The sequence below is a fragment of the Brassica rapa genome, chromosome A01, assembly GCF_000309985.2.
Source record: "Brassica rapa cultivar Chiifu-401-42 chromosome A01, CAAS_Brap_v3.01, whole genome shotgun sequence".
NCBI lineage: Eukaryota > Viridiplantae > Streptophyta > Magnoliopsida > Brassicales > Brassicaceae > Brassica > Brassica rapa.
The window spans coordinates 5072528-5096625 of NC_024795.2; the positions used below are offsets into that span (position 1 = coordinate 5072528).

General features: G+C 35.8%; 5 protein-coding genes and 1 non-coding gene across 7 annotated transcripts; 3 read left to right on the forward strand and 3 right to left on the reverse strand.

The window, feature by feature from the left end:
* The first annotated feature begins 2423 nt into the window (after nt 1-2423).
* LOC103856393 (negative regulator of systemic acquired resistance SNI1) lies at nt 2424-10487 on the forward strand. Of its 2 annotated transcripts, XM_033273422.1 has the most exons (16): nt 2424-4065; nt 4144-4210; nt 4295-4388; nt 4463-4519; nt 4596-4665; nt 4735-4799; nt 4871-4952; nt 5040-5089; nt 5161-5304; nt 5386-5456; nt 5544-5613; nt 5696-5761; nt 5838-5996; nt 6085-6182; nt 6258-6333; nt 10164-10487. In XM_033273422.1, exons 1-15 carry the CDS (start codon nt 3936-3938, stop codon nt 6328-6330), a joined length of 1296 nt encoding a protein of 431 aa, XP_033129313.1. In that variant the 5' UTR covers nt 2424-3935; the 3' UTR covers nt 6331-6333; nt 10164-10487. The 2 variants fall into 2 exon arrangements, with proteins under 2 accessions (XP_033129313.1, XP_009131754.1); XM_009133506.3 differs by lacking the exon at nt 10164-10487 and having other exon boundaries at nt 6258-6643.
* Nucleotides 3734-3806, forward strand: TRNAE-CUC. The gene has a single exon. It is a non-coding gene; the product is annotated as a tRNA-Glu (tRNA).
* LOC117125992 (zinc finger BED domain-containing protein RICESLEEPER 2-like) lies at nt 6560-10157 on the reverse strand. Its single transcript, XM_033273133.1, has 6 exons — nt 9770-10157; nt 9601-9690; nt 7533-9110; nt 7130-7448; nt 6942-7048; nt 6560-6738 (listed from the first exon to the last, which is right to left on the reverse strand). The coding sequence occupies exons 1-5, from the start codon at nt 10040-10042 to the stop codon at nt 6951-6953; spliced, it is 2358 nt and encodes a 785-aa protein (XP_033129024.1). The 5' UTR covers nt 10043-10157; the 3' UTR covers nt 6560-6738; nt 6942-6950.
* LOC103856405 (D-aminoacyl-tRNA deacylase) lies at nt 10167-16200 on the reverse strand. The gene is made up of 9 exons (XM_009133514.3): nt 15956-16200; nt 15787-15878; nt 15644-15710; nt 15527-15557; nt 15305-15445; nt 15201-15226; nt 15068-15126; nt 14894-14989; nt 10167-10272 (listed from the first exon to the last, which is right to left on the reverse strand). Exons 1-8 carry the CDS (start codon nt 16136-16138, stop codon nt 14959-14961), a joined length of 630 nt encoding a protein of 209 aa, XP_009131762.2. The 5' UTR covers nt 16139-16200; the 3' UTR covers nt 10167-10272; nt 14894-14958.
* Nucleotides 16201-16392: 192 nt separating this feature from the next.
* On the forward strand, nt 16393-21231 carry LOC103856434 (probable pre-mRNA-splicing factor ATP-dependent RNA helicase DEAH9). The gene is made up of 23 exons (XM_009133541.3): nt 16393-16627; nt 16706-16850; nt 17096-17170; nt 17290-17379; nt 17471-17550; nt 17631-17700; nt 17788-17873; nt 17976-18045; nt 18147-18242; nt 18327-18432; nt 18527-18573; nt 18660-18743; nt 18873-18926; nt 19025-19125; nt 19296-19386; nt 19537-19701; nt 19793-19882; nt 20021-20092; nt 20179-20277; nt 20359-20445; nt 20521-20574; nt 20672-20748; nt 20872-21231. Exons 1-23 carry the CDS (start codon nt 16524-16526, stop codon nt 21008-21010), a joined length of 2082 nt encoding a protein of 693 aa, XP_009131789.1. The 5' UTR covers nt 16393-16523; the 3' UTR covers nt 21011-21231.
* Nucleotides 21120-22930, reverse strand: LOC103856423 (magnesium-chelatase subunit ChlI-1, chloroplastic). Its single transcript, XM_009133530.3, has 3 exons — nt 22678-22930; nt 22471-22586; nt 21120-22353 (listed from the first exon to the last, which is right to left on the reverse strand). Exons 1-3 carry the CDS (start codon nt 22778-22780, stop codon nt 21301-21303), a joined length of 1272 nt encoding a protein of 423 aa, XP_009131778.1. The 5' UTR covers nt 22781-22930; the 3' UTR covers nt 21120-21300.
* Nucleotides 22931-24098: the final 1168 nt, after the last annotated feature.

The window sequence follows — 24098 nt, forward strand, 5'->3', positions numbered from 1 at the left end:
CTATTAAATCAAAACCAACATAATAAGTTATTAATTATGTTTTTAAAAAGATAAAACATTAAACTTTATATTTTATAGTAAAAAATATTATTTCAAATAGAAAAAAACATATTTAAGAATTATCTTATGTTTTAAAAGTATATTTTATTTTTGAGAATTTTATTATATTTATTTATAGTCAATTATCAAATATAACATATAAATAAAATATTATTATATATATTCGTTAGTTTTTATCAAAATATATATATGCTTATTGTTGTTTAAAATTTAAAAACATTCACATATATTTTCAGATAACAACAGAATATATCTAAAAATTATCTTATGTTTCAAAACATGTTTTTATTTTTGAAAATTTTATTATATTTATTTATAGTCAGTTATCTAATATAAATATTATAGTATTAATAGAAATTAGTTATTAATTATTTATAATATAGATAATTTTTATTATTATTAATTTTATCACTTATTTAACCAGATATATTTTAAATTCGTTTTTATTTTCGACTAATTTATATCATTTATTCATTAAGGGTATAAACGATTTATTATTAATTTTAATCACTTTTTTAGTCATATTGATTTGAAATTCGTTTTTATCTTTTGACTAATTTATATAATTATTCATTAAGGATATATGAGAATTATCTTTTTAGAAATTTAATATTATTAGTATAAAATTCGTTTTTAATTAAATTATTATATATAAAAATTTAGTAAGGATAACAACGACATTAACCAGTCTAACTTTTAACGTGAGAGCTCGATTCTCGTTAGTTTTTATCAAAATATATATATGCTTATTGTTGTTTAAAATTTAAAAACATTCACATATATTTTTAGAAAATATATATATATAACTATAAATTTTAAAATAAAATATTATTTTCAGATAACAACAAAATATATCTAAAAATTATCTTATGTTTCAAAACATGTTTTTATTTTTGAAAATTTTATTATATTTATTTATAGTCAGTTATCTAATATAAATATTATAGTATTAATAGAAATTAGTTATTAATTACTTATAATATAGGTAATTCTTATTATTATTAATTCTATCACTTATTTAACCAGATATATTTTAAATTTGTTTTTATTTTCGACTAATTTATATCATTTATTCATTAAGGGTATAAACGATTTATTATTAATTTTAATCACTTTTTTAGTCAGATTGATTTGAAATTCGTTTTTATCTTTTGACTAATTTATATAATTATTCATTAAGGATATATGAGAATTATCTTTTTAGAAATTTAATATTATTAGTATAAAATTCGTTTTTAATTAAATTATTATATATAAAAATTTAGTAAGGATAACAACGACATTAACCAGTCTAACTTTTAACGTGAGAGCTCGATTCTCGTTAGTTTTTATCAAAATATATATATGCTTATTGTTGTTTAAAATTTAAAAACATTCACATATATTTTTAGAAAATATATATATATAACTATAAATTTTAAAATAAAATATTATTTTCAGATAACAACAAAATATATCTAAAAATTATCTTATGTTTCAAAACATGTTTTTATTTTTGAAAATTTTATTATATTTATTTGTAGTCAGTTATCTAATATAAATATTATAGTATTAATAGAAATTAGTTTATTAATTACTTATAATATAGGTAATTCTTATTATTATTAATTCTATCACTTATTTAACCAGATATATTTTAAATTTGTTTTTATTTTCGACTAATTTATATCATTTATTCATTAAGGGTATAAACGATTTATTATTAATTTTAATCACTTTTTTAGTCAGATTGATTTGAAATTCGTTTTTATCTTTTGACTAATTTATATAATTATTCATTAAGGATATATGAGAATTATCTTTTTAGAAATTTAATATTATTAGTATAAAATTCGTTTTAATTAAATTATTATATATAAAAATTTATTAAGGGTAACAACGACATTAACCAGTCTAACTTTTAACGTGAGAGCTCGATTCCGAAAATTTAACCAGGCTAGGTATTTTGCCCGCGATGCGTACTTAAACATTTTCATAATTTTTGAAAAGTTCTTTGTACACTATATTTATTAAATCTTAAAATAACTTAATATTATGTTTTTAATTATATAATTAAAAAATATTATTTGATTAGTATTTAATTATATAATTTATGTTTTAACTTTTTACTAAAATACTTTTTCAGATAACAATACAATATATATATAGAAATTATCTCTTTTTTTAATTATATTTTTAGATTTTGGATAATTCAATATTCTATTTTTAATTTTATAATTAAGAATTTTATTTGATTAGTATTTACTATTTAGCTATATAATTCATATTTTTAACTTTTTACTAAAAGATTTTTTGAGATAACAATACAATATATACATAAATTATCTCCTTTTAAAAATATATTTTCAGATTTTGGATAATTCTTACTATTATTAATTTTAATTAATTATCTAATCAAATAAATTAAATTAAATTTTGTTTTTATTTTTGAATTTAGTTATACATTTTATTTATTAAGGGTATAAATGATATTAACCACTCTAACTTTTAACGTGAGAGCTCAATTACAAAAATTTACTTTGCAAATAATAGTATAGATTATCTAGCAAGTTTTTTTATCTAATGTTTTTCTTGAATTCATCACATTAATTTATGAATATACTATGGTCATGGTATAACAAGATTAACAAAGCTTAATAGTAAAATGATTAATATTACCTTATCATATATTATACATATAGATTTTGGTATAAATTTTAGTGACAATGAAAATAAATTTTATTCTCTCTAACCACTTTTACATGCATCATAATTTTATTTCATATTCGTCAAAATCTATTTTAGTTGATATATAATATAATATATATACATTAATAATCGTAAACTGATACATGAAATAATAATTTTTTTTATTCACAAGTAAAACTACAAAATAATTTTTGACATTGTTAAAAGTTTTTCAAACAACCATTTTAGATTTATTAACATATAATAGTATATTTTATTACAAATATTTAGATATTTAGTCTAATTAAATCAATTTAAATTTAATTAATAAAAATGTTTGGTATGTGTGTTTATTTAATTGATATATTGAAATATATCATCAAATTCGTATCTCTACCTACTTTTACTGAAGAAAGAAATATGATAAAAAATGAAGCTCTATAATCTCATAGTTAGTAACCATGTAGTTGTAAGTTGGTTGAAGAACAAACTGAATATTTAGCACTTTTTAAATTAGTAATAATTTGTAGTTCATGATTATGTATCTGACTTTTAATTTTTATTAATTTTGACCAAAACAATTAGCATAATTATTCTTGCGAGATCGTTTATTTTGCTACCATTCAAGTTAAAATCTAATATAATTCATATTTTTGGTCAAAAAAATCCAATTAATTAATCTAGTGATCAAGTTTAAAAAAAAATTGTTAGACATTGACGTTTGAGTATCCAATCAAATCATGTTCAAGTTTTTCCGAACATGAAATGTAGCTTCATTTGAATATTTTTAAATTTTGGTTTATACTTTTGGTTCGGATATAGCAATAGATTGAAAACTTTTTTAAGTCATTTATAGATTTGGGTCAGTTTCTGTTATCCATAAATTTTGTGAAATATTTAAAATCTACTGCTACAGTTATATCAATCGGAGTTGGACTAATGTTACAAAATTATTAACTAATCAGAAAAGATTAGATAATGTAATTCAAACCTAGCTAACATCAAATCCGTTGTAGTCTAGCTGGTCAGGATACTCGGCTCTCACCCGAGAGACCCGGGTTCGAGTCCCGGCAACGGAGTTTCTTTTTGTGAACAATTCCTTTATGGCGGGAAAATTGCTTTATGTTGATTAGGGTTCTACGAATCTCCTCCGTTCTGGTTTCTTTTCCCCCCTGCTGTGAAGAAGTTGCTGTATTGCGAAAGAGAAGATGTCGAAAGAGACGAAAGGTAACACTAGCAGAGCAGCGATGAACACCTATGGCGCTGGCTTGGAAGCAAACACACTAGCCATGCTTGATTCCACCGGCGCTAAGGACAATCGCGACGCTAACGAAGATCGTTCGTAATCTCAATACTCTTCTTCGTTTGTTCGTTTCCGAGAAGTCTTCTGATAATCTTTGGATTGAAAACCCTTAGGTTTGCAGTACCTGGAAGCTGTTCGTGCCGCTTCACTTGTACCCGTAAATGGAATCCCTCCCACCAAGTAAGTAATATTGTTTTGAGAAATTTTGATGCTTTGTGCCGTCAAAGTTTGAAGCTTTTGATATGGGTTTTTCTTGATTTGTAGCAAAATGTACCAAGCGATGTTCCGGATACTGAGATTCGGAAGAACGTTGGAGCTCGTAGCAGCAAGTTTCCACCTTTTGACACAACTACATCAGGTAGTATACTCGATGAGAATCTTTATGCTTCAATTTGTTTGCTTATATGCTGCTTCATGTTCTTGGAAGTACAGAGGTATCCTTGGGTCTATATGTCTGATGGGAAACATGAGTTGGAGATCGTTGACGAGGTACTTGTTTAAAATGTTTTCATGTGTTTTTGTTCATGGTGGAGATGGTTCATTGTCATGTGGTTTTGTTTGGCAGGCTTGGTCACCGTTTAACTTTGGGTCTGATGTTGATTCTGGTGAAAAGGATATATCAGTGAGAAGCTCATGTAAGGATGGTTGTCTCCTCTTTTGAGATAGCTTGTTGTTTCTTATGATTGATGGTTTTGTGATTGCAGTGTTTCAAGAACTGATTCAAAACATGAACAAGGGAGTTGATGAGTCGGAGGAATCCGTTTTGAAGGTCTGTTCAGTTGTTTGCACATATAACTTAAGAAGTTTGCAGACTTTCATATAATTTGTTGATTCTTGCAGATCCTGGGAAACATGTTCCTGTTCAAGTATCTTGTTCATGTTCTCAAGTTAGATTTCACGCCCAGAAACCAAGTGTTTGAAGGTACGAAACGTTATCTTCATAGTTTGACCGGAGTATCTTTATAGTCTGGTGATGATTACATAAGCTTTGTCTCCTTTTGCGTTCCAGAAACCATGAACTGGAGTCTATTAAAAGAATCATCGCTGAATCTACTTCTGGTACATCCCATAATCACTGGCTCAGAAACTAGTATAGTCACTTTATTTATCTGTGATGTAATGTCTTGTAGGCTTCAAGAAGAGTGAATTTCAAACTTCTAATGAAAGATTGTCTATCTACAATGTGTTCACCCTTTGATGCTGATGGAAAATCTACCAGTTTGGTTGAATTGCACAATGGCATGCTTTCTGCTATGAAGGAACTTCTAGTAATGGTAAGTCGTTGGTTATCATCAGTATATAGAGTTACTATTTATGGAGTTCTTTGCTCTCACATGTTCTCTGCCTTGTTTTAGATCATAGAGCTTGATGCATCCAAGAAGAAAGCTGACATTGAAGGGATTACCAATAGAGGAGATGGTGTAAGGTATTCACAAGAAGTTCAATTTCCGACAAAATCTCCCTCCTTTGTTCGTTTTTCTTGGCCATGCTCTTGATTGATATATTGATGCAGGACTCCTGCATTGGAGATCATAGTGGACGAGCTAACTTATGATGAATATCTACTGTCAAATTTTCTTCAGGTAAGATGGCTACTAACCACTCATGAAACTCTTGTGTTTGTTTATCTGCTTTATGGTTCTTGAGTGAGAGCTTCTCTTGCAGGTGTTCGATGATCCTAAATGGAAGCTAGAGATTGTCCTCCAGTATCTTACCAAATACATTCCTAAGGTTTTATTTACTTTTTGATCTTCTGGTTTATCTCGTTTTCTCCAACAAATGATGTTCAATCTCTTTCTGGTTGCAGCCTTCTGTTCGTACCCGAAGATCAAACACTCCTCAAGGAGAGGACTTGAAAACGCTTAATGGGATTTTGAAGACCTTTTCAAATGGCACAAATGCGAAAAATATCACTAAGAAGATAGGACCTGTCGTTGTTCAGATCCTCATTGGACATGGCTTTCTGGTAATAAACGATATCTTTGTTTCTCCTTTTCACATTCTCATAGCTTTTCTTTGCCTCCTCGTTCCTAAGTTGTCTAATCTATCTTCAGGCTCAGCTCACAATCTCTAACACTAATGAAGGCGAGTCTATAACAGAGATATGCAATAGCGTCATCACTGCATTAACTAATCTAAAGCGAGTAGATCAGTAAGCTGCCTTTCCTTACCCTTTACTCTCCTAGATATATAGCTTTTCTTCTCTTAGTTCAAATGTTTCTTGCAGGAAAATTGAGATTTTACCATTTGGAAAGGAGGTCTTGTTCACTGCTGAAATGGTTCTTAAGACAAAAGCTTGATGCATCTGGGAATAGAGATGTCAATTGGGCTGCCCAAGTCCAAATGGGTTGTCCAAATGGACACAACAGTCCAAATGGACATTATTTTTTTAAGCCCAAATTGTACCAGACCAAATTGTCCAGACCAAATTGGCCCAAGTCCAAATGGGCATTCCACAAAGCCCAAATACAATTTCTGCTTTAATATGCTAAATCCATAAAAAACATTTTTTTTTGTGAAACATCCATAAAAAACATAAATTTCAAGTTTTACACATTAAGTTTCATAAGTTTTACATATCCAAAGCATAGAAAATTCATATATTAGTTCATACATAATGGTTCCTACATAAAAATAAAAAATCCAAAGCATAATGATTCATACATAATTCCACAAAGCCCTTCTCTTCTTTATCTTCTCAGCCTCTCCTATCAAATTAAAACACATAAGTTATCACACAAGCAGATAGTAAAATACATTGGTTTAAACATGACAGTACATATCACACAAACATCAGTTCAATGTATAAAACACTACTCAACAAGGCATCAAACATTTTATAGATTCATATCACACAAAGTAACATGACAGTAATCACAGACATCAGTTCAAGTGAGATTAATGATTATACCTTTAGGGTTTAGTTGAGTCGGGTCCTCTTCTTCCTTCCACTTCCTTCTGCTTCCACATTGGTATCTTGCTTATCTTCTTTACCTTCCTCATCTAAATCGCATCCAGCTATCAAAAACAAGAAGTTCAATCAATAATTTCACATATCAGATACACAAACCCATCAGATTATAAATGCAACAGACTCACCAATCACTTCAAAACCTCTGAGCCAGTTTCTAGTGCAGATTAAAGCTTGAACATTTGAAGGGAGAAGTCTGTTCCTGTATTTGCTGAGAACCTTACTTCCGGCACTGAATGATGACTCTGATGATACCGTTGTTATTGGGATGGATAGGACATCGCTTGCCATTCTAGAGAGCTCCTTAAAACGGTTTGCGTTGTCCCTCCAATACTCAAGGACATCTAACTTTAAATTTGACACCATATCAAGCACAGGTTCACTCAGATACAAATCCAAAGCAGATTTTCTTGTTCCTGATTGTTGAGAGAAGAACGCATAGAAGCCCTACAAAGAAAGAGATTATTAAAGCATCAGTTTCTGGTAGATAACTTAAATACACATCTAAAGCATTGGTTTTAAATGACTTACACCATAACCAGCTGGTAGAGCATCTTCTTCTACTTCTTGTGAACTATGAGCACTACTATTCTTCTTGTATACTCCATACAACTTCACCACCTTTTTTCGTATGTAATCCATTTTGGATTTACATGTTGCTGGATCTAGAGTGTGGTAGCAGTACTCCAAGACCTTGAACTTGAGTCTAGGATCTAACACAGCTGCAATTGCCAAAATGTCACTGTACTCTTCCCAGTACTTCACAAATTTCATCCTCATTGAATCCACCATATCAGCGATCACTCTATCTTCATGAAACTCGTTTGTATTCAACCAAGTCTGAATTTTCCACACCTCCATGAAATACAGATTCGCTGTAGGGTATTTGGTGCCAGAAACAAGCCTTGTCATCTCATCGAATGGCTGTAACAAACCAGAAATGAGGTTAGCTCTTAACCACTCAGATTCTGTAGGTAAGCTCTGGTAGCTTGTCTCAATCTCTGCAAGATTCTTGAATGCCTCTTTATAGTGAAGAGCTCTAGTTAACATGAGATAGGTAGAGTTCCACCGCGTGGGACAATCCAAAAGTAAATCCCCTTTCTTCCGAACTCCAACCGACTCCACACAGCCTTGAAACAATATCTCTCTAGACTCAGTTATCTGGACATACTTAACACTGTCTCTGATCTTCTCTAACGCCTCACCTATCACCGCTAAACCATCTTGTACAATGAGGTTTAAAATATGAGCAACACACCTGATGTGAAAGAACTCTCCACCACAGACTAAATCTTTCTTAAGCTGCCTCTTGACTACTCCTTGCATATTATCATTGGAAGAGGCATTGTCCACGGTTATAGTGAAGACCTTCTTTAGCAGACCCCATTCTTTTAGCAACTCCAATAGCTTCATGGCAATGGCAGTACCAGTGTGCGGTGGAGGGAAGGCGCAAAAAGAAAGGATCTTAGCTCTAAGGTTCCATTCAGCATCTATATAATGGACAGTGAGACAGAGATAACCCTCGATGGTTATAGCTCTCCATAGATCGGTGGTTAGACAAACTCTACCCGGAAGCTCATTTAACACATGTTTAAGTCTCCTTTTCTCCCCCTCAAATATCTTAAGTACATCGGCTACAGCTGTGTTCCTACACCAGAATTCTATGGTGGGGTTGGCATACTTCAAGGCTTCCCTAACCCTTCTAAACTCTACAAAGGCGTAGGGGAGATCATGCTCAACAATAGCCACAGCAATCATATCTCGAAACACCAACTGATCGATCTTCTTACAACCTACAATACTACTAAGGGTTTTGGGGCAGCGTTCAGAGTGGCGAAGCATAGTATTGGTTCCACTTTTATGCAAGTTTAGGTAGTAAAACTGGCTACAGTGGTTGCAGACACATTTGAATTTCCCATCAGGCAACCTATCTCCTTCTATAGTAAAGTGGTTCCAGCACTTAGAGTGTCTACGCTTGTGTTTACCTTTCCCTTCGGCTGTGCTCATGAGAGACTCGTCCACAATAGGATTGTTCTCGTCCATTTCCTGTTCTGAACATGCATCTTCACTCGCATACTCATCATCATTGTTCAAACTCAATATATCCATCTGAAAGCAAACAAGACAAAGGAGATGTAACAATCAGAAACCAAATAAACAGATGAAACCCATCAAACTATATACAAACGCAAGCTATATAGAGAAACCCATCAAACAAATCAGAGAAACCCATCAAACTATATACAAACGCAAGCTATATAGAGAAACCCATCAAACAAATCAGAGAAACCCATCAAACTATATACAAACGCAAGCTATATAGAGAAACCCATCAAACAAATCAGAGAAACCCATCAAACTATATACAAACGCAAGCTATATGTGTATTTAAGTCATTTAAAACTCGTTCAAAACCAGCTGGAACAAATGATTTAAAACGCAAGCTATATGTGTCTAAACGCAAGCTAATGTTACACCATAACCAGCTGAAACAAATGATTTGCACATCTAAATACAAACGCAAACAAAGCAGAGAAACCCATCAAAACTAAACTGAATCAAACGCATCAGAGAAACAAATCAGAGAAACCCATCATACCGAGACGCCGAGAGAGAGAGATGATCGAGACGCCGAGAGAGAGAGAGAGGCGGATCGAGACGCCGAGAGAGAGAGAGAGTCACTGAGAAGCTGTACACAATCAGAGAAGAGAAAATTCATCAACATGCACAATGGAACCTTAGAGCTAAGACAGAGAGAAGAGACATACGAGAGAGGCAGATCGGATCGAGAGTCGCGACTCGCGAGAAAGAGAGAGAGATGATCGAGACGCCGAGAGAGAGAGAGAGGCGGATCGAGACGCCGAGAGAGAGAGAGAGTCGAGGATTAAGACGCTGAGGGGAGAGAGAACGGAGAGTCGCCGTGAGTCGACTTCATCGAGAGAGAACGGGAAGAGATGAGAGTCGCAGAGACGAGAGCCGAAAAAGAGTAATATCCATTGGAAACCCATTGGGCCGCCCATGTCCATTTGGTTTAAGCCCATTGGATTTGGAGTTTATTGGGTTTCGACCAACTGGACAGCTTTATTTATTGGTCTAATTTGGTTAGTCCAAATGGGCTTGGACATCGGTAACCAATGGACAGTGTGTCCAATTGACATCTCTATCTGGGAATCAAGATCTTAGCAATTCAAGAGGCTTTGCATTGTGCTAAAAGCAAAAGCAAAAACAAGTAGCGTAGGACTTAAAAGAGTTACAGTTTTCAATGAACTATGTGTTGGATAAGCTTGAGTTGCAAGTTTCCTTTTCTTTAAAGTTATGATTATCTATAAGGATTAGGATATTATGTTTGTGATAATACTATGAGGATTAGGAGATGTCTAAGTCCTTTATATAGTGTTGCATATTGAGATGCATAAGTGTGTGAGTTTGTGATTGTGATTGCTTGATTGAGCTTTTGATATTGAATAATAAGAGAAGGACTTCTTATTGATATTGTGATTCTAGATTTGGTATCAGAGCCAAAACAAAACCTAGATACAAAGACGACGTGATCAGACTGCGATGAGCGACACAAAAGACGATCTCGTGTTAAGCAACAAAGATGTTGGAGCAGCTTCTGTTAAACTTCCGATGCTCACCTCCTCTAACTATACAGTTTGGGCTATGAGGATGAAAATAGCATTAAAAGTAAGCAAAGTCTGGGAAACAATCGACCCTGGGAGCAAAGCAGAAGATAAAAACAACATGGCCATCGCCTTGTTATTCCAATCAATACCTGAAGCTTTGGTCCTTCAAATTGGGGAGTTAGACGACGCAAAATCTGTTTGGGATGCTGTAAAAGCACGACACATTGGAGCAGAACGAGTACGTGAAGCGAGACTACAAACTTTGATGGCAGAGTTTGATAGACTCAAGATGAAAGAAACGGAGACAATTGATGCATTCGTGGGAAAACTTTCGGAGATATCCTCAAAATCAGCTTCCTTAGGGGAAACAATCGAGGAACCTAAAATTGTTAAGAAGTTTTTATCAAGCTTGCCAAGAAAGAAATATATTCACATTGTCGCTTCACTTGAGCAAGTATTAGATCTAAACTCAACAAGTTTCGAGGATATCATTGGGAGATTGAAAGCTTACGAAGAGAGAGTCACCGAAGAAGAAGAAGAAACACCTGAAGACTCTAGCAAACTAATGTACGTAGACTCAAGACAAGAGAGCTATGGCAACAACTACAATAACCGAGGACGTGGTCGTGGTGGTAGATCAAACTTGCGAGGAAGAGGTCGTGCGCGAGGATCGTTTCAACAGCAAAGAGACGCATATCGCCAAGGACGAGGTGGTGGTGGAGATGCGTCTCACATTACCTGTTTCAATTGTGATAAACTAGGACACTACGCCACAGATTGTCCCGATAAACTTTTGAACCTTCAAGAAGCTGTTGAAAAGAAGGATGAAGACACTGAAGAAGCTGATGCTCTCATGATGAATGAGGTTGTTTACCTAAACGAGAACAAGGTAAATCCTAAAAGCTTTGAGGCCGAATCTGACTCAATAGACGTGTGGTATCTTGACAATGGCGCTAGCAACCACATGAGTGGTAATCGATCGTTTTTCTTCGAGTTAGACGACTCAATCACTGGAAAAGTACGGTTCGGAGATAACTCAAGGATTGACATAATGGGAAAGGGTTCAATACGGTTCCTAGTCAAAGGAGGAGAGAAGAAAATCCTAAGAAACGTATACTATATTCCAGCACTACGTAGTAACATTGTAAGCTTAGGACAAGCTACGGAAGTTGGGTGCGAGGTTCGCATGAAAGATAATCAACTAAGCTTACTGGATAGAAACGGACAACTGATGGTCAAAAGCATTAGAGCAAAGAACCGTCTTTATAAGGTAACCCTCCAGGTCGATCTTATACAATGCTTGCAAGTGAGAGGACTTGGAGACAGTACATTGTGGCACGCACGGCTGGGGCATATTAGCAAGGATACAATGCGACTTATGGTCAGTAAAGAGATTGTCAAAGGCGTACCTGACACTGATCGTAGCTCCGAAACTTGTGTGTCGTGTCTGAAGGCGAAGCAAACTCGGAAACCTTTCCCACAAGCAACATCATATCGCGCTAAAGAACTTCTTGAGCTCATACATGCTGACTTATGTGGACCTATCACACCATCAACTCCAGCCAAGAACCGGTATATCTTTGTCCTTATTGACGATTGCTCTCGCTACATGTGGACGGCTTTACTAAAGGAAAAGAGTGAAGCCTTTGAGAAGTTTAAAAACTTTAAAATACTTGCTGAACAAGAAACACAGATGGAGCTAAAGAAACTACGGACAGATAGAGGAGGAGAATTTGTATCACGAGAGTTTCAGGTTTACTGTGAGAAACATAGCATCAAGCGAGACTTAACTGCGCCCTACTCTCCACAGCAAAACGGTGTAGTGGAACGACGAAACAGAACGCTCATGGAGATGACTAGAAGTATCCTAAAGCACATGAACTTACCAAACTACCTCTGGGGCGAAGCAATAAGACACTGCACCTATCTAATCAACCGGGTCGCAACTAGGTCGTTAGACGGAACCACACCATATGAAGCTTTAAGGTCACGCAAACCGAATCTATCGCACGTTAAAGTATTTGGATGTGTTTGTCACGCAAGAACAGAAAAGGCAGGAAGAAAGAAGCTCGATGACAGATCCAGAACTCTTGTGCACCTTGGAACAGAACCAGGATCAAAAGCTTACCGACTACTTGATCCATTGAGTAAGCGCATTGTTGTCAGCAGAGATGTTGTGTTCGAAGAAAATAAATGTTGGAACTGGACAGAACTCGACAACAATGATCCGGGAGAACTTGAAATTGACCTATCACGAATGATCGACATCTATACTGAATCTGTGAATCAAGATACGCCTACAGCGATAGAAGATGAAGAAGAGCTCGACAATAATGGCGATGACAGTGGTGAAGATGAAGATGAACCTCTACCTAGACGATCAACAAGGGCCACAACTAGACCTACATACCTCGACGATTACATTCTTCTTGCAGAAATAGAAGGAGAGCGACTATTGTTGATTATTAATGATGAGCCGTGGGATTACAATGAAGCTAAGAAGATGAAAGTTTGGGTTGATGCCTGCAAAGATGAGATTTCTTCAATAGAGAAAAACAATACTTGGGATCTTGTTGAGCTACCGGATGGCATAAAACCAATAGGCTTAAAATGGGTCTTCAAGATCAAACGCAACGCTGACGGTACTATCAGCAAATACAAGGCACGGTTGGTAGCAAAAGGATATGTTCAACGACATGGAGTGGACTACGATGAAGTATTTGCTCCGGTGGCTCGAATTGAAACTATACGACTGATTATTGCGCTCGCTGCCTCACATGGATGGGAGATACATCATCTCGACGTCAAGACCGCGTTTCTCCACGGAGAGCTAAAGGAGGAAGTCTTTGTGAACCAACCCGAGGGCTTCACGGTCGCAGGAGAAGAACACAAAGTCTACAGACTTAAGAAAGCTCTCTACGGTCTACGACAAGCACCGAGAGCTTGGAATATAAAACTCAACCACATTCTGCGAGGTTTAAAGTTCCAGAGATGCCACAAGGAACCTTCTCTCTATCGTAGAGAGGAAAACAATGTGCTTCTCATTGTGGTAGTCTATGTTGATGACCTACTAGTCACCGGCTCATCCTTACAAGCCATACTTGAGTTTAAAATGGAGATGGGAACTAAATTTGAGATGAGCGATCTTGGAAAACTAACGTACTATCTGGGTATAGAAGTCTTGCAATATGACGGAGGCATTATACTCAAACAAGATAGATATGCTAGGCGTATACTTGAGGAGTGTGGCATGAGCACGTGCAACCTAACACACGTCCGTTTGGATCAGAACGCACAGTTCTGTAAAGCTCAAGACGAAGAGAAAGTAGACGAGAAGGAGTTTCGCAGAAACATCGGCTGTTTACGTTACCTATTGCATACTCGACCAGACCTAGCATTTAGTGTTGGAGTCTTGAGTAGATATATGCAAGATCCTAAGACATCACACGGAGCTGCAATGAAACAAATCCTTAGGTATCTTCGTGGGACTGTCTCTCTTGGGTTGCACTATGAACGAAGAAAAGGGACAGAACTGATAGGCTACTGCGACAGCTCGTGCAATATAGATGTTGATGATGGCAAAGGCACAGCAGGACATATATTCTATTTCGGTGAAAGTCCAGTAACCTGGAGTTCGAGAAAGCAAGAGCTGGTAGCACTCTCGTCATGTGAATCTGAATTCATGGCTGCAACAGAAGCAGCCAAACAAGCTATTTGGTTGCAGGAGTTACTAAGTGAAGCTATTGGAGAAGCTAGTAAACGTGTAGTCATAAAAGTAGATAACAAGTCCGCCATTGCATTGTCAAAGAACCCGGTGTTTCATGGTCGAAGCAAGCACATTCATAGGAGGTTTCACTTCATAAGAGAGTGCGTTGAGAATGAGTTGGTTGAAGTTGAACACATACCAGGAAGTGAGCAAAAGGCGGACATCCTCACCAAGTCACTTGGTCGAAACAAGTTTAAAGAGATGCGTGAACTCATTGGAGTTCAAAATGTGTGTGAAGACAAGTTCAAGCTTAAAGGGGAGAATGTTGGATAAGCTTGAGTTGCAAGTTTTCTTTTCTTTAAAGTTATGATTATCTATAAGGATTAGGATATTATGTTTGTGATAATACTATGAGGATTAGGAGATGTCTAAGTCCTTTATATAGTGTTGCATATTGAGATGCATAAGTGTGTGAGTTTGTGATTGTGATTGCTTGATTGAGCTTTTGATATTGAATAATAAGAGAAGGACTTCTTATTGATATTGTGATTCTAGACTATGAATGTTTTCATTTTCACATGAATGTATATTCTATCATTTCAGCAGAAAAGACAAGTTGACTGATCTATGACTCTGTGGATGCCTTGGTCTCATTCCTGAAACAAATAAATACTTGCTTTAATTAACAAATCAATGCATTTTTTAAGTGTCTGCAAGCAAAGATATGTTCTTACTTGGAGGATTGGGGTGACTCGAGCTGCATAGTGACTGGACCGTCGTTTACAAGATTAACCTTATAACCAATAGAACTCTATTTAATCATAATGAACTAAAGCATGTCTATCGATGGTAAGATTCATCTCTTACCTTCATCATAGCTCCAAACACACCATCTGTTGAAAAAAGTGAGTAATCATTTCAGTCAAGAAAGTTGTGATCAAGCAACAAGAGCTTTTACAATGTTTTTATACCTTTCACAGCATCAGGCTTATATGCTTTCTGGAATCTCTCGACCAAAGAAGCGTAGAAAGGTTTCGCCTTCTCAGGCGGCATAGCGACGTGAAAATCAGGTTTGTTACCTTTCATGAACCCGTACAATGTAAACTGACTAACTGAAATTAAACAGACGATTCAATCATCAGAGCAAACAAAGGAGATGAACACATTTTATTCTTTAAAGAAAGATGCATTACCAAGTAAAACTCCATAACCCCTCTGCATTACCTGCACAACACATCATCAAACTTTGTTAAAACAATTGCAAAAAGGGATTTAAACAGAAAGAGACAAATCTTGTTGACAGAACTTACGTTTTGGTCCCATCCTCTGCCAGTGCTTTCATTAGTGAACAACCTCATGTTTAAAACTTTCCGACATCTACAAAAAAAAAAAAAGGTTTTAAGTTTTCAGACAATTGTAGATGATAAAGACTTTGTCTGTAAACAAGCATTACATGTAATCAGCATCAGCATCTGTATCTGATTCATGGATTCCGATTAAAACCAAGAGACCAGGCCCAATATCCGAGACGATTCTGCCATCCACCTGTCGATACCTCCCAGATCAAATAAAGTGCCAGATTATATCGACGACCGAGAGAGAGAGTATAACAAAAGACTGACCGTGACGGAGGAAGATGAGACTCTCTGGATCACAGCTCTCATTGCTCTAATCTGAAAATTTCTACGGTGAAGTTGCAGACTTTGGTGGCTGCGATAGCGCCGGAAGAGAAAAGGTGAGAGCTTGTTGCGGAGTAGAGTGGTGTGGGAAGACGGAAACGCAGAAGAAGCAAGACAATAGTTCATTTTGTTTTTCCTTCTCTCTCGTTGAATGGATAGCCGAAGTAAACCGAACAAGATTGACCTTTTCGAAATTGTAAATTAAACCACAATAAATTGGTTACCATTGAAATTGAACCAAACTTAAACCAAAACAAAACCGAAATCAATTCAATAGACACGAACCTTCTGTTACAATCAGAAGGTCGTGGATTGTCAGTTACTATATCGAAATTGAACCAAAATTAAACCAAACCAATACCGAAATCAATTCAAATAGACCCGAACCTTCTGTTACAATCAGAAGGTCGTGGATCGCCAGTTACTATATCGCCGTCGCCGAGACTTCCTCCGCCGTTTGTAAATTACACTGAAACAACCAACCCGAAGAGAAAGCAAAAAGGTCTAAAAGATGGCGTTTTGGAAGCCAGGAACGGAGAAGCCAAGCTTCGTCGAGGATGAAGAAGGAGGCATAGTGCTCACGTCCAACAATCTCTCATCCTCTTCTTCTTCTAGGTATGGTTGCTACTCTCTCTCTATCTCTCTAGTACTTGTTCAGGGAATGATTGTGTGTTTTATGTTCGAGATTTGCAGTTTTGGGTACGCGAATATAGAGAAGCAGAGGCAGAGATTGCCAGTGTACAAGTACAGGACTGAGATTCTGTATCTGGTGGAGAATCACGCTACCACCATCATCGTTGGCGAGACGGGCAGTGGCAAAACCACCCAGATTCCTCAGGTTTCTTTCTTCTTTCTTCTTCGTTTTTGGAGGAAAGCACCCAGCTTTGCTAGTTTCATGCTTTATTAAACCAATGTTAGCTAGAGAGGTACACAACTTACTCAATCTTGCAATATTTGAGCTCAGTAGCTCTTAGGGAAGTTGGAGATATATGAGAAATTCTCAGTTCAGTCACTAGCAGAATCGTCTTGTATCTTGCTAGCAAAGTTTATTTTTGTAAACGCTTTGGCTATGCTGTTTTCCAGTACCTTAAAGAAGCTGGATGGGCAGAAGGAGGCCGTGTTATTGCTTGCACACAGCCAAGGCGTTTAGCTGTCCAGGTTTGTTTTGTTTTCTCTCCCTCCATTAGACCTTACAGCGAGAGTTTGAAGATTGTTGTCTCAGCTCAAGTTTTGAAGTATCGTGCTTGATCACATATACTCCCTATTTTTTTGCTTAGTCGGTGTCTGCGAGGGTGGCAGAAGAGATGGGAGTGAATCTTGGGGATGAAGTTGGATACACAATTCGATTTGAAGATCATACGACTTCAGTGAGACTCTTTCTTTCACACTCTTGTTCTCTTTGTGGTTAACTTATGGTTTGATGATGCCTTGAAATGGCTTTTCGCTTTGTTACAACAGGGTGTGACTAGTGTGAAATTTCTCACTGATGGGGTACTAATCCGAGAGATGATGGAGGATCCTCTTTTGACAAAGTATAGGTAACGGTTTTGTCTGCAAACCAAAATCTCTTCGGATTATGATTTAGGTTTGTGACCCTCTTATATGTGTCATTGTATAGTGTTATTATGGTAGATGAAGCTCATGAGAGATCTATTTCTACCGACATTTTACTTGGACTCTTAAAAAAGGTATAGCATTCAGACATAGACTTCATTAGATCTTCTCTTGTACTTTACACTCTGCTTTCCTCAGTTACATTAGTTTTTTAATCCCAGATACAACGTCGTCGTCCTGAGCTGCGCCTTATCATCTCGTCAGCCACAATCGAAGCAAAAGCAATGTTCAATTTCTTCAATACCAGGTTCTGATCTTACCTAATGCTTAAAGTTTTTTGTTCCTGAAGTCTCGGGATCTTGGAATCAGTTTTACACTATATTCTTACACACTGTGTCAAATTAAACAGCAAGAAACGCCAGGCGCCAGAAGGTAGTACCCAAGGACCAAAGTTGGAACCTGCAATCTTATCTGTCGAGGTATATTGCAACTCTTATCTTTCCTAAGAGCTTTCTCTCTTAACCCTTGTTTCTCTGCGATATTTAAAGTGTTATGTTTTTCTTTGGTGAAATGTTCTTAGGGCAGAGGCTTCAGTGTAAAAATTCACTATGTTGAGGAGCCTGTTTCAGATTATATTAGATCGGTTGTTTCAACGATTTTGTTGATTAATGAGCGGGTATGTTGATTTGTTGTTTTATAAATATCTGGTACATTCGTTTCCTTTGGCTAGACTCTTTAAAATGTCTCTTCTTATGTTTAGGAGCCACCTGGGGATGTTCTTGTATTTCTTACTGGTCAAGATGATATTGAAACTGCTATTAAACTGCTAGCAGAAGAAGCTCATAGCAATCAAAAGAACTCTTCAGGTATAGTAAAAATGTTTGTACATAAAAATAAATATTGTCAATCAACTTTAGCATTTACCTTTAGCAACATTGTATAACTCGTATATATTTTCAGGACTACTCACTCTGCCGCTATATTCAGGACTTTCACGAGCAGAACAGGTTGGTTTTGTTGCGTGGCTCAATACAAGCTCAACCATACTTCTAAGAGTTTTTATTTCGATGTTCTTTTTCCTTCTTTATTTCAGGAATTGATCTTTACTCCAACTCCCAGAGGAAAGAGAAAAGTTATACTCTCAACAAATATTGCAGAAACATCATTGACTCTGGAGGCAAGGCTTCTTGTTACTGTTGCTTTGTTGCTAATTTTTGCAAATCTCATGGACAAAACATATGCTTTTCTCATACAAGTTTTGCTGAAACATCATTGAGAATAACTTCTGTGACGTTTATTTCTTCAGGGAGTTGTCTATGTGATTGATAGTGGTTTCTCAAAGCAGAAATTTTATAACCCAGTAAGTTCATCTCCATTTATTTTGTTTATATCTTTGACTTCCGCCTTGTGTAACAAAGAGAGCATTTCTAAAACATCTTACTATTTCTTACCTGACAGATTTCGGATATCGAAAGTCTGGTGGTGGCACCAATATCCAAAGCATCTGCTAGACAAAGGTCTGGTAGGGCGGGGCGAGTTCGGCCTGGAAAGTGTTACAGGTATTTATTTTCATGTTCTTTTATAAAGTGACATAATTGTGTTTGATTTGTGGCATCACTTCAGTTCAAGTTTGTAATGATTGTGCTTATATCCGTTTCTTTCTGTTATAACAACCAATCTCTAACTTGGCGGGTTGTACATTGACGCTAATCATCTTGGTGATAACTAGGCTTTACACCGAAGATTATTTTCTCAAGGAAATGCCTGGAGAAGGCATACCGGAGATGCAGAGATCGAATCTTGTTTCAACTGTGATACAGGTACAAAACTTGCTCAGCTCTCAATTTGGGATGCCTTAAATAAAACCATAAACTTTGTTTGATCATTTCAAGCTTTTTGGCTTTTCCAATAAGTAAATCCCCAAGCATTCTTCTAGAACGCTCAAGCTCTGTTGATTTTTTTTTTCTCAGCTAAAAGCTTTGGGCATAGATAATATATTGGGTTTCGATTGGCCTTCACCTCCATCCCCACAAGCAATGATCCGGGCACTTGAAGTGCTTTATTCACTTCAAATCCTCGATGATGATGCGAAACTCACTTCTCCAACAGGATTCCAAGTAGCTGAACTTCCACTGGTACTTTTGCTTCCTAACCTTGAGTTACTTATTTTTTCCATTGCATTTTCAACTGCATTATTACAAGTCTCATTTTCGTCATTTTTGCTAGGACCCAATGATATCAAAAATGATCTTAGCTTCAAATGAGCTTGGTTGTTCAGATGAGATCATTACAATCGCTGCAGTTCTGTCTATCCAAGTAAACCCCTTTTCCTCTGCTAAAAGTTGTCTCTTTAAATTCTAAGGAACAAATTTCAAACTTCTTAGGATTTGCTTTCTATCTGAACTTTGAGATTTGAAACTAAATGGATACAACCTTGATTATATTTGTATGCAGTCTGTTTGGGTCATTGCCAGGGGAGTACAGAAAGAACAAGATGAAGCAAAACTGAGATTTGCAGCTGCGGAGGTATATATTTCTCTATAACCTTGAGCTAACTATATCTCTGGAAATCTTTTTCTGACCGAGTAAAATCATCTTTCTTGTCTATTCAGGGTGACCATATCACATTCCTCAATGTATACAAAGGGTTTCTCGAATCCAAAAAGTCTTCACAGTGGTGTTACAAGAATTTTCTGAACTATCAATCCATGGTACGTATATACCAACAGAAGTGACACTTGGACCTTAGTTTCCGTTCCTCTATTCTAATTTGTGTTTGTTTCCTTTCGCAGAAAAAGGTTGTTGAAATCAGAGATCAACTCAAACGGATTGCTCGGAGATTAGGCATCACCCTGAAATCATGTGACGGAGACATAGATGTAAGAAACTGTACCATCTTGGCATCAGTTGAAAAATAGGTTGCAGGTTTTTTTACATTACATATTATGTTTCAGGCTGTGAGAAAAGCAGTGACTGCAGGGTTTTTCGCCAATGCATGCCGCTTAGAAGTAAGTAACTGATTTTTTACTTCTCTGTTTATGTACATCCTTTTCAGTTTTATAGAGAGATTAAATTTTCATTTTTTTGTTTGTTATGATGTTTTAGCCACACAGCAATGGAGTATTCAAGACCATTAGAGGCTCTGAAGAAGTTTATATCCACCCATCGTCCGTATTGTTCAGGTTAGTAGTCTCTTGTTGCTATGGATTTAGCAAAAACCTCAATAACATCAAAAAGTATGGATATTTTTCTTTTGAATGTGAAAGCTCATTTGGTGTGTAATCTTTGTTTTATACAATCATCAGGGTGAATCCGAAATGGGTGGTTTACCAGTCCATTGTCTCAACAGAGCGTCAATACATGCGGAATGTCGTCACCATCAATCCTTCTTGGCTGACAGAAGCTGCTCCACACTTTTACCAGAACCGCCAAAACAATATGTAATCACCAAGATAAGACCCTCAGTTCAAGAGTGTGATAAAAGTTGTTCCTGACAACGTTTCATGATAGGTTCCTAGGCTAATACAATGCAAGAATGTTTTGGAAATGCAAGAGAAAAGCATGTTATTGTTTGTTTGAACAACTGTATTCAATCAACTTAATGCAGAGAACATTGTTTGAAAACTATACTCAATGAAGAAAGCATAGAATCAGATTTGCCTGTTTATAGTTTCTGGTTCTTCTCACAGTTTACAAAAGCTTAAGAAAATGTCAACAGAATCTGATCTCCTTATTCAGCTGAAAACCTCAGCGAACTTCTCAGAAACAAGAACTCCTGAATCAATAGACTCCAATGGATCCTTCCTGAGACGGTGCCTCAAGCAGTTAGGGATAACGGTTGCAACATCATCTGCAGTCACTCTATCTTTTCCTTTGAGAGCTGCAAGTGCCTTCGCTGCTCTGTTAGTCACAATGTCTCCTCTCAACCCATCAACATTGAGCTCTGAACACACCTTAGAGATCTTCACCTTCAACTCCCTATCAATCTGAACAGAGGAAAGATTGCTTCTAGCATTCGATATCTGGTCTTGAAGCTTGTCCTGCTCCGTCTTGTAAGTCTCACGGAAATCCTGAGGGTTACTATCAAACCGAGCTCTCTCTTCCACAATCTTGACACGTAGATCAGCATCCCTAACCGTCCCTACTTGCGCATGCATGCCAAACCGATCAAGAAGCTGAGGCCTAAGCTCTCCCTCCTCAGGATTCCCAGAGCCAATCAAGATAAACCTCGCCGGGTGAGAAATCGAAATCCCTTCCCTCTCAACCGTGTTCCAACCAGAAGCAGCTGAATCAAGAAGCACATCAACCAAATGATCATCCAAGAGGTTGACTTCATCAACGTACAGTATCCCTCTATTGGCTTTAGCCAACAAGCCAGGCTCAAAGGCTTTCACACCTTCTGTTAACGCCTTCTCGATATCGATAGTTCCACAAACTCTATCTTCAGTTGCACCCAACGGAAGATCAACCATGTTGATCTTGGTCGCAACAACAGGAACCTGCTCTCCTCTTTCCACCCTCTCTCTCACCTCAACACCCATGAACTCAGGATCTAACGGGTCAGAGTTGTAAGGGTCACCTGCAACCACCTTAATCTCGGGTAAAAGATCGACTAAGGACCTGACCGTTGTGGACTTCCCGGTTCCTCTGTCTCCCATTATCATCACACCACCGATCTTGGGATCAATCACGTTCAACAGGAGACATAGCTTCATCTCATCTTGTCCTACAATAGCTGCAAAGGGGTAAACAGGCCTCGCACTCTTCTTTGAATCGAACTTCCCTACCTAAAATCCAAAAACCACCATTACACAACATAAAAAACCAAACAGCAATCATATGTTCTTAACTCTTTGTAAAATCAAGTGAAGTCTGAAACTTTATCATAAAGTTGGAAGTTGTACTTGTTCAGTGGAGTTGATTTCTGTGGCTACATTCACAACTGAGAGATGGTGACGAGACCTGTTCTTCTTTGGCCTTATTTGGATTCCTGCGTTTAGCTTTCCTCCACAGATCTTCCCTGTAAACAAGAATTTGGCTGTTCAGTTTCACTAAAAGTTTGGAATTGAGAAAACAGTAGGGATTAAGGTTTGGAGAGATTGTTCAGTTACCTGGCTTGAAGCAAATGGGAGAGATCGAAGGTGTTGAGGAAGAAGAAGAGAGGGAATGAGAAGCACAGATTGCTGAAGAAGAAGTTCCCAGAAGAGACGCCATTTTTTTTTGTGTGAGCTTTGCTGCTTGCTTCACTAGCTTCTTATTGGCTTTTCTTTTGTTTTTCTCTGTTTGAGAGATTATGGTTGTGTTTGGTGCTTGTGGTCAGGATAAGGAGATGGATTTCCTCCTCTATCTTCCTCCTTTTTAATGTTTTTTTTTTAATTTCATTTTAATTTTTTTTGAAGAAACAAATTATTAAATCACTTAGACATAAAAAGAACAATTTCTCAATTTTGATATATATATTTAAAGAGAAAAAGACTAGAATAGCACTAAACCAAGTTTTTGTCCAAAGTAGCACTCAAGGTTCAAAGTCACAAAAATAAATTTCATTAAAGAAGTAAATATACAGTTATACCCCTTGGGTTAATTAATCCAAACTTTAGGGTTTAGAGTTAAGGAGTGGAGTTTTGGAATTAGGATTTAAAATTTTATAAAAAATAAAGACTAAAATAAAAAATAAAAATTTTAAAAACAGTTTGAAAAAGTATTTTTAAATTATAAAAAGAAAATTTGAAAAATATTTCAAAAAAAATTCAAAAAAAAAAAATTTCAAAAAAAAATTTATAAAAATTTCGAATCTGAAAACATATAATCTGAAACTATAAAAAAAATTATTTTTTTTTATTTTTTTTATTTTTTGAATTTTATTTATTTTTATTTATTTTTGTTTGTTTATTTAATTTTAAACCAAGGGTATTAGGGATATTTTACACTTTAATGAATGTCATTTTTGTGACTTTCTCCTTCTAGTGCTATTTTTGAGACATAAACTTTAAAAGGTGCAATTATTGACAATTGCCCTTTTTCTAACTAATTGCCCTTTTTCTAACTATATAAATACTTTACATAATTTAAATAAGAGAAAAAGACTAAAATAGCACTAACCAAGTTTTTGTTCCCAAAGTAGCACTCAAGGTTAAAAGTCACAAAAATAGGTTTCATTAAAGAGGTAATATACACTTATACCCCTTGGGTTATTAATCCAAACCTTAGGGTTTAGAGTTAAGGGGTGGGGTTTTGGAATTAGGGTTTAAAATTTTATAAAAAATAAATTCTAAAATAAAAAAATAAAAATTTTAAAAACAGTTTCAAAAAGTATTTTTAAATTATAAAAAGAAAATTTGAAAAAAAAAAAATTTTGAAAAAAAAAAATTTGAAAAAAAATATTATAAAAATTTTGAATCTGAAAACATATAATCTGAAACTATAAAAAAAAAATTTCTTTTTTTTCATTTTTTTATTTTTATTTTATTTATTTTTGTTTGCTTATTTAATTTTAAACCAAGGATATTATGGATATTTTACCCTTTAATGA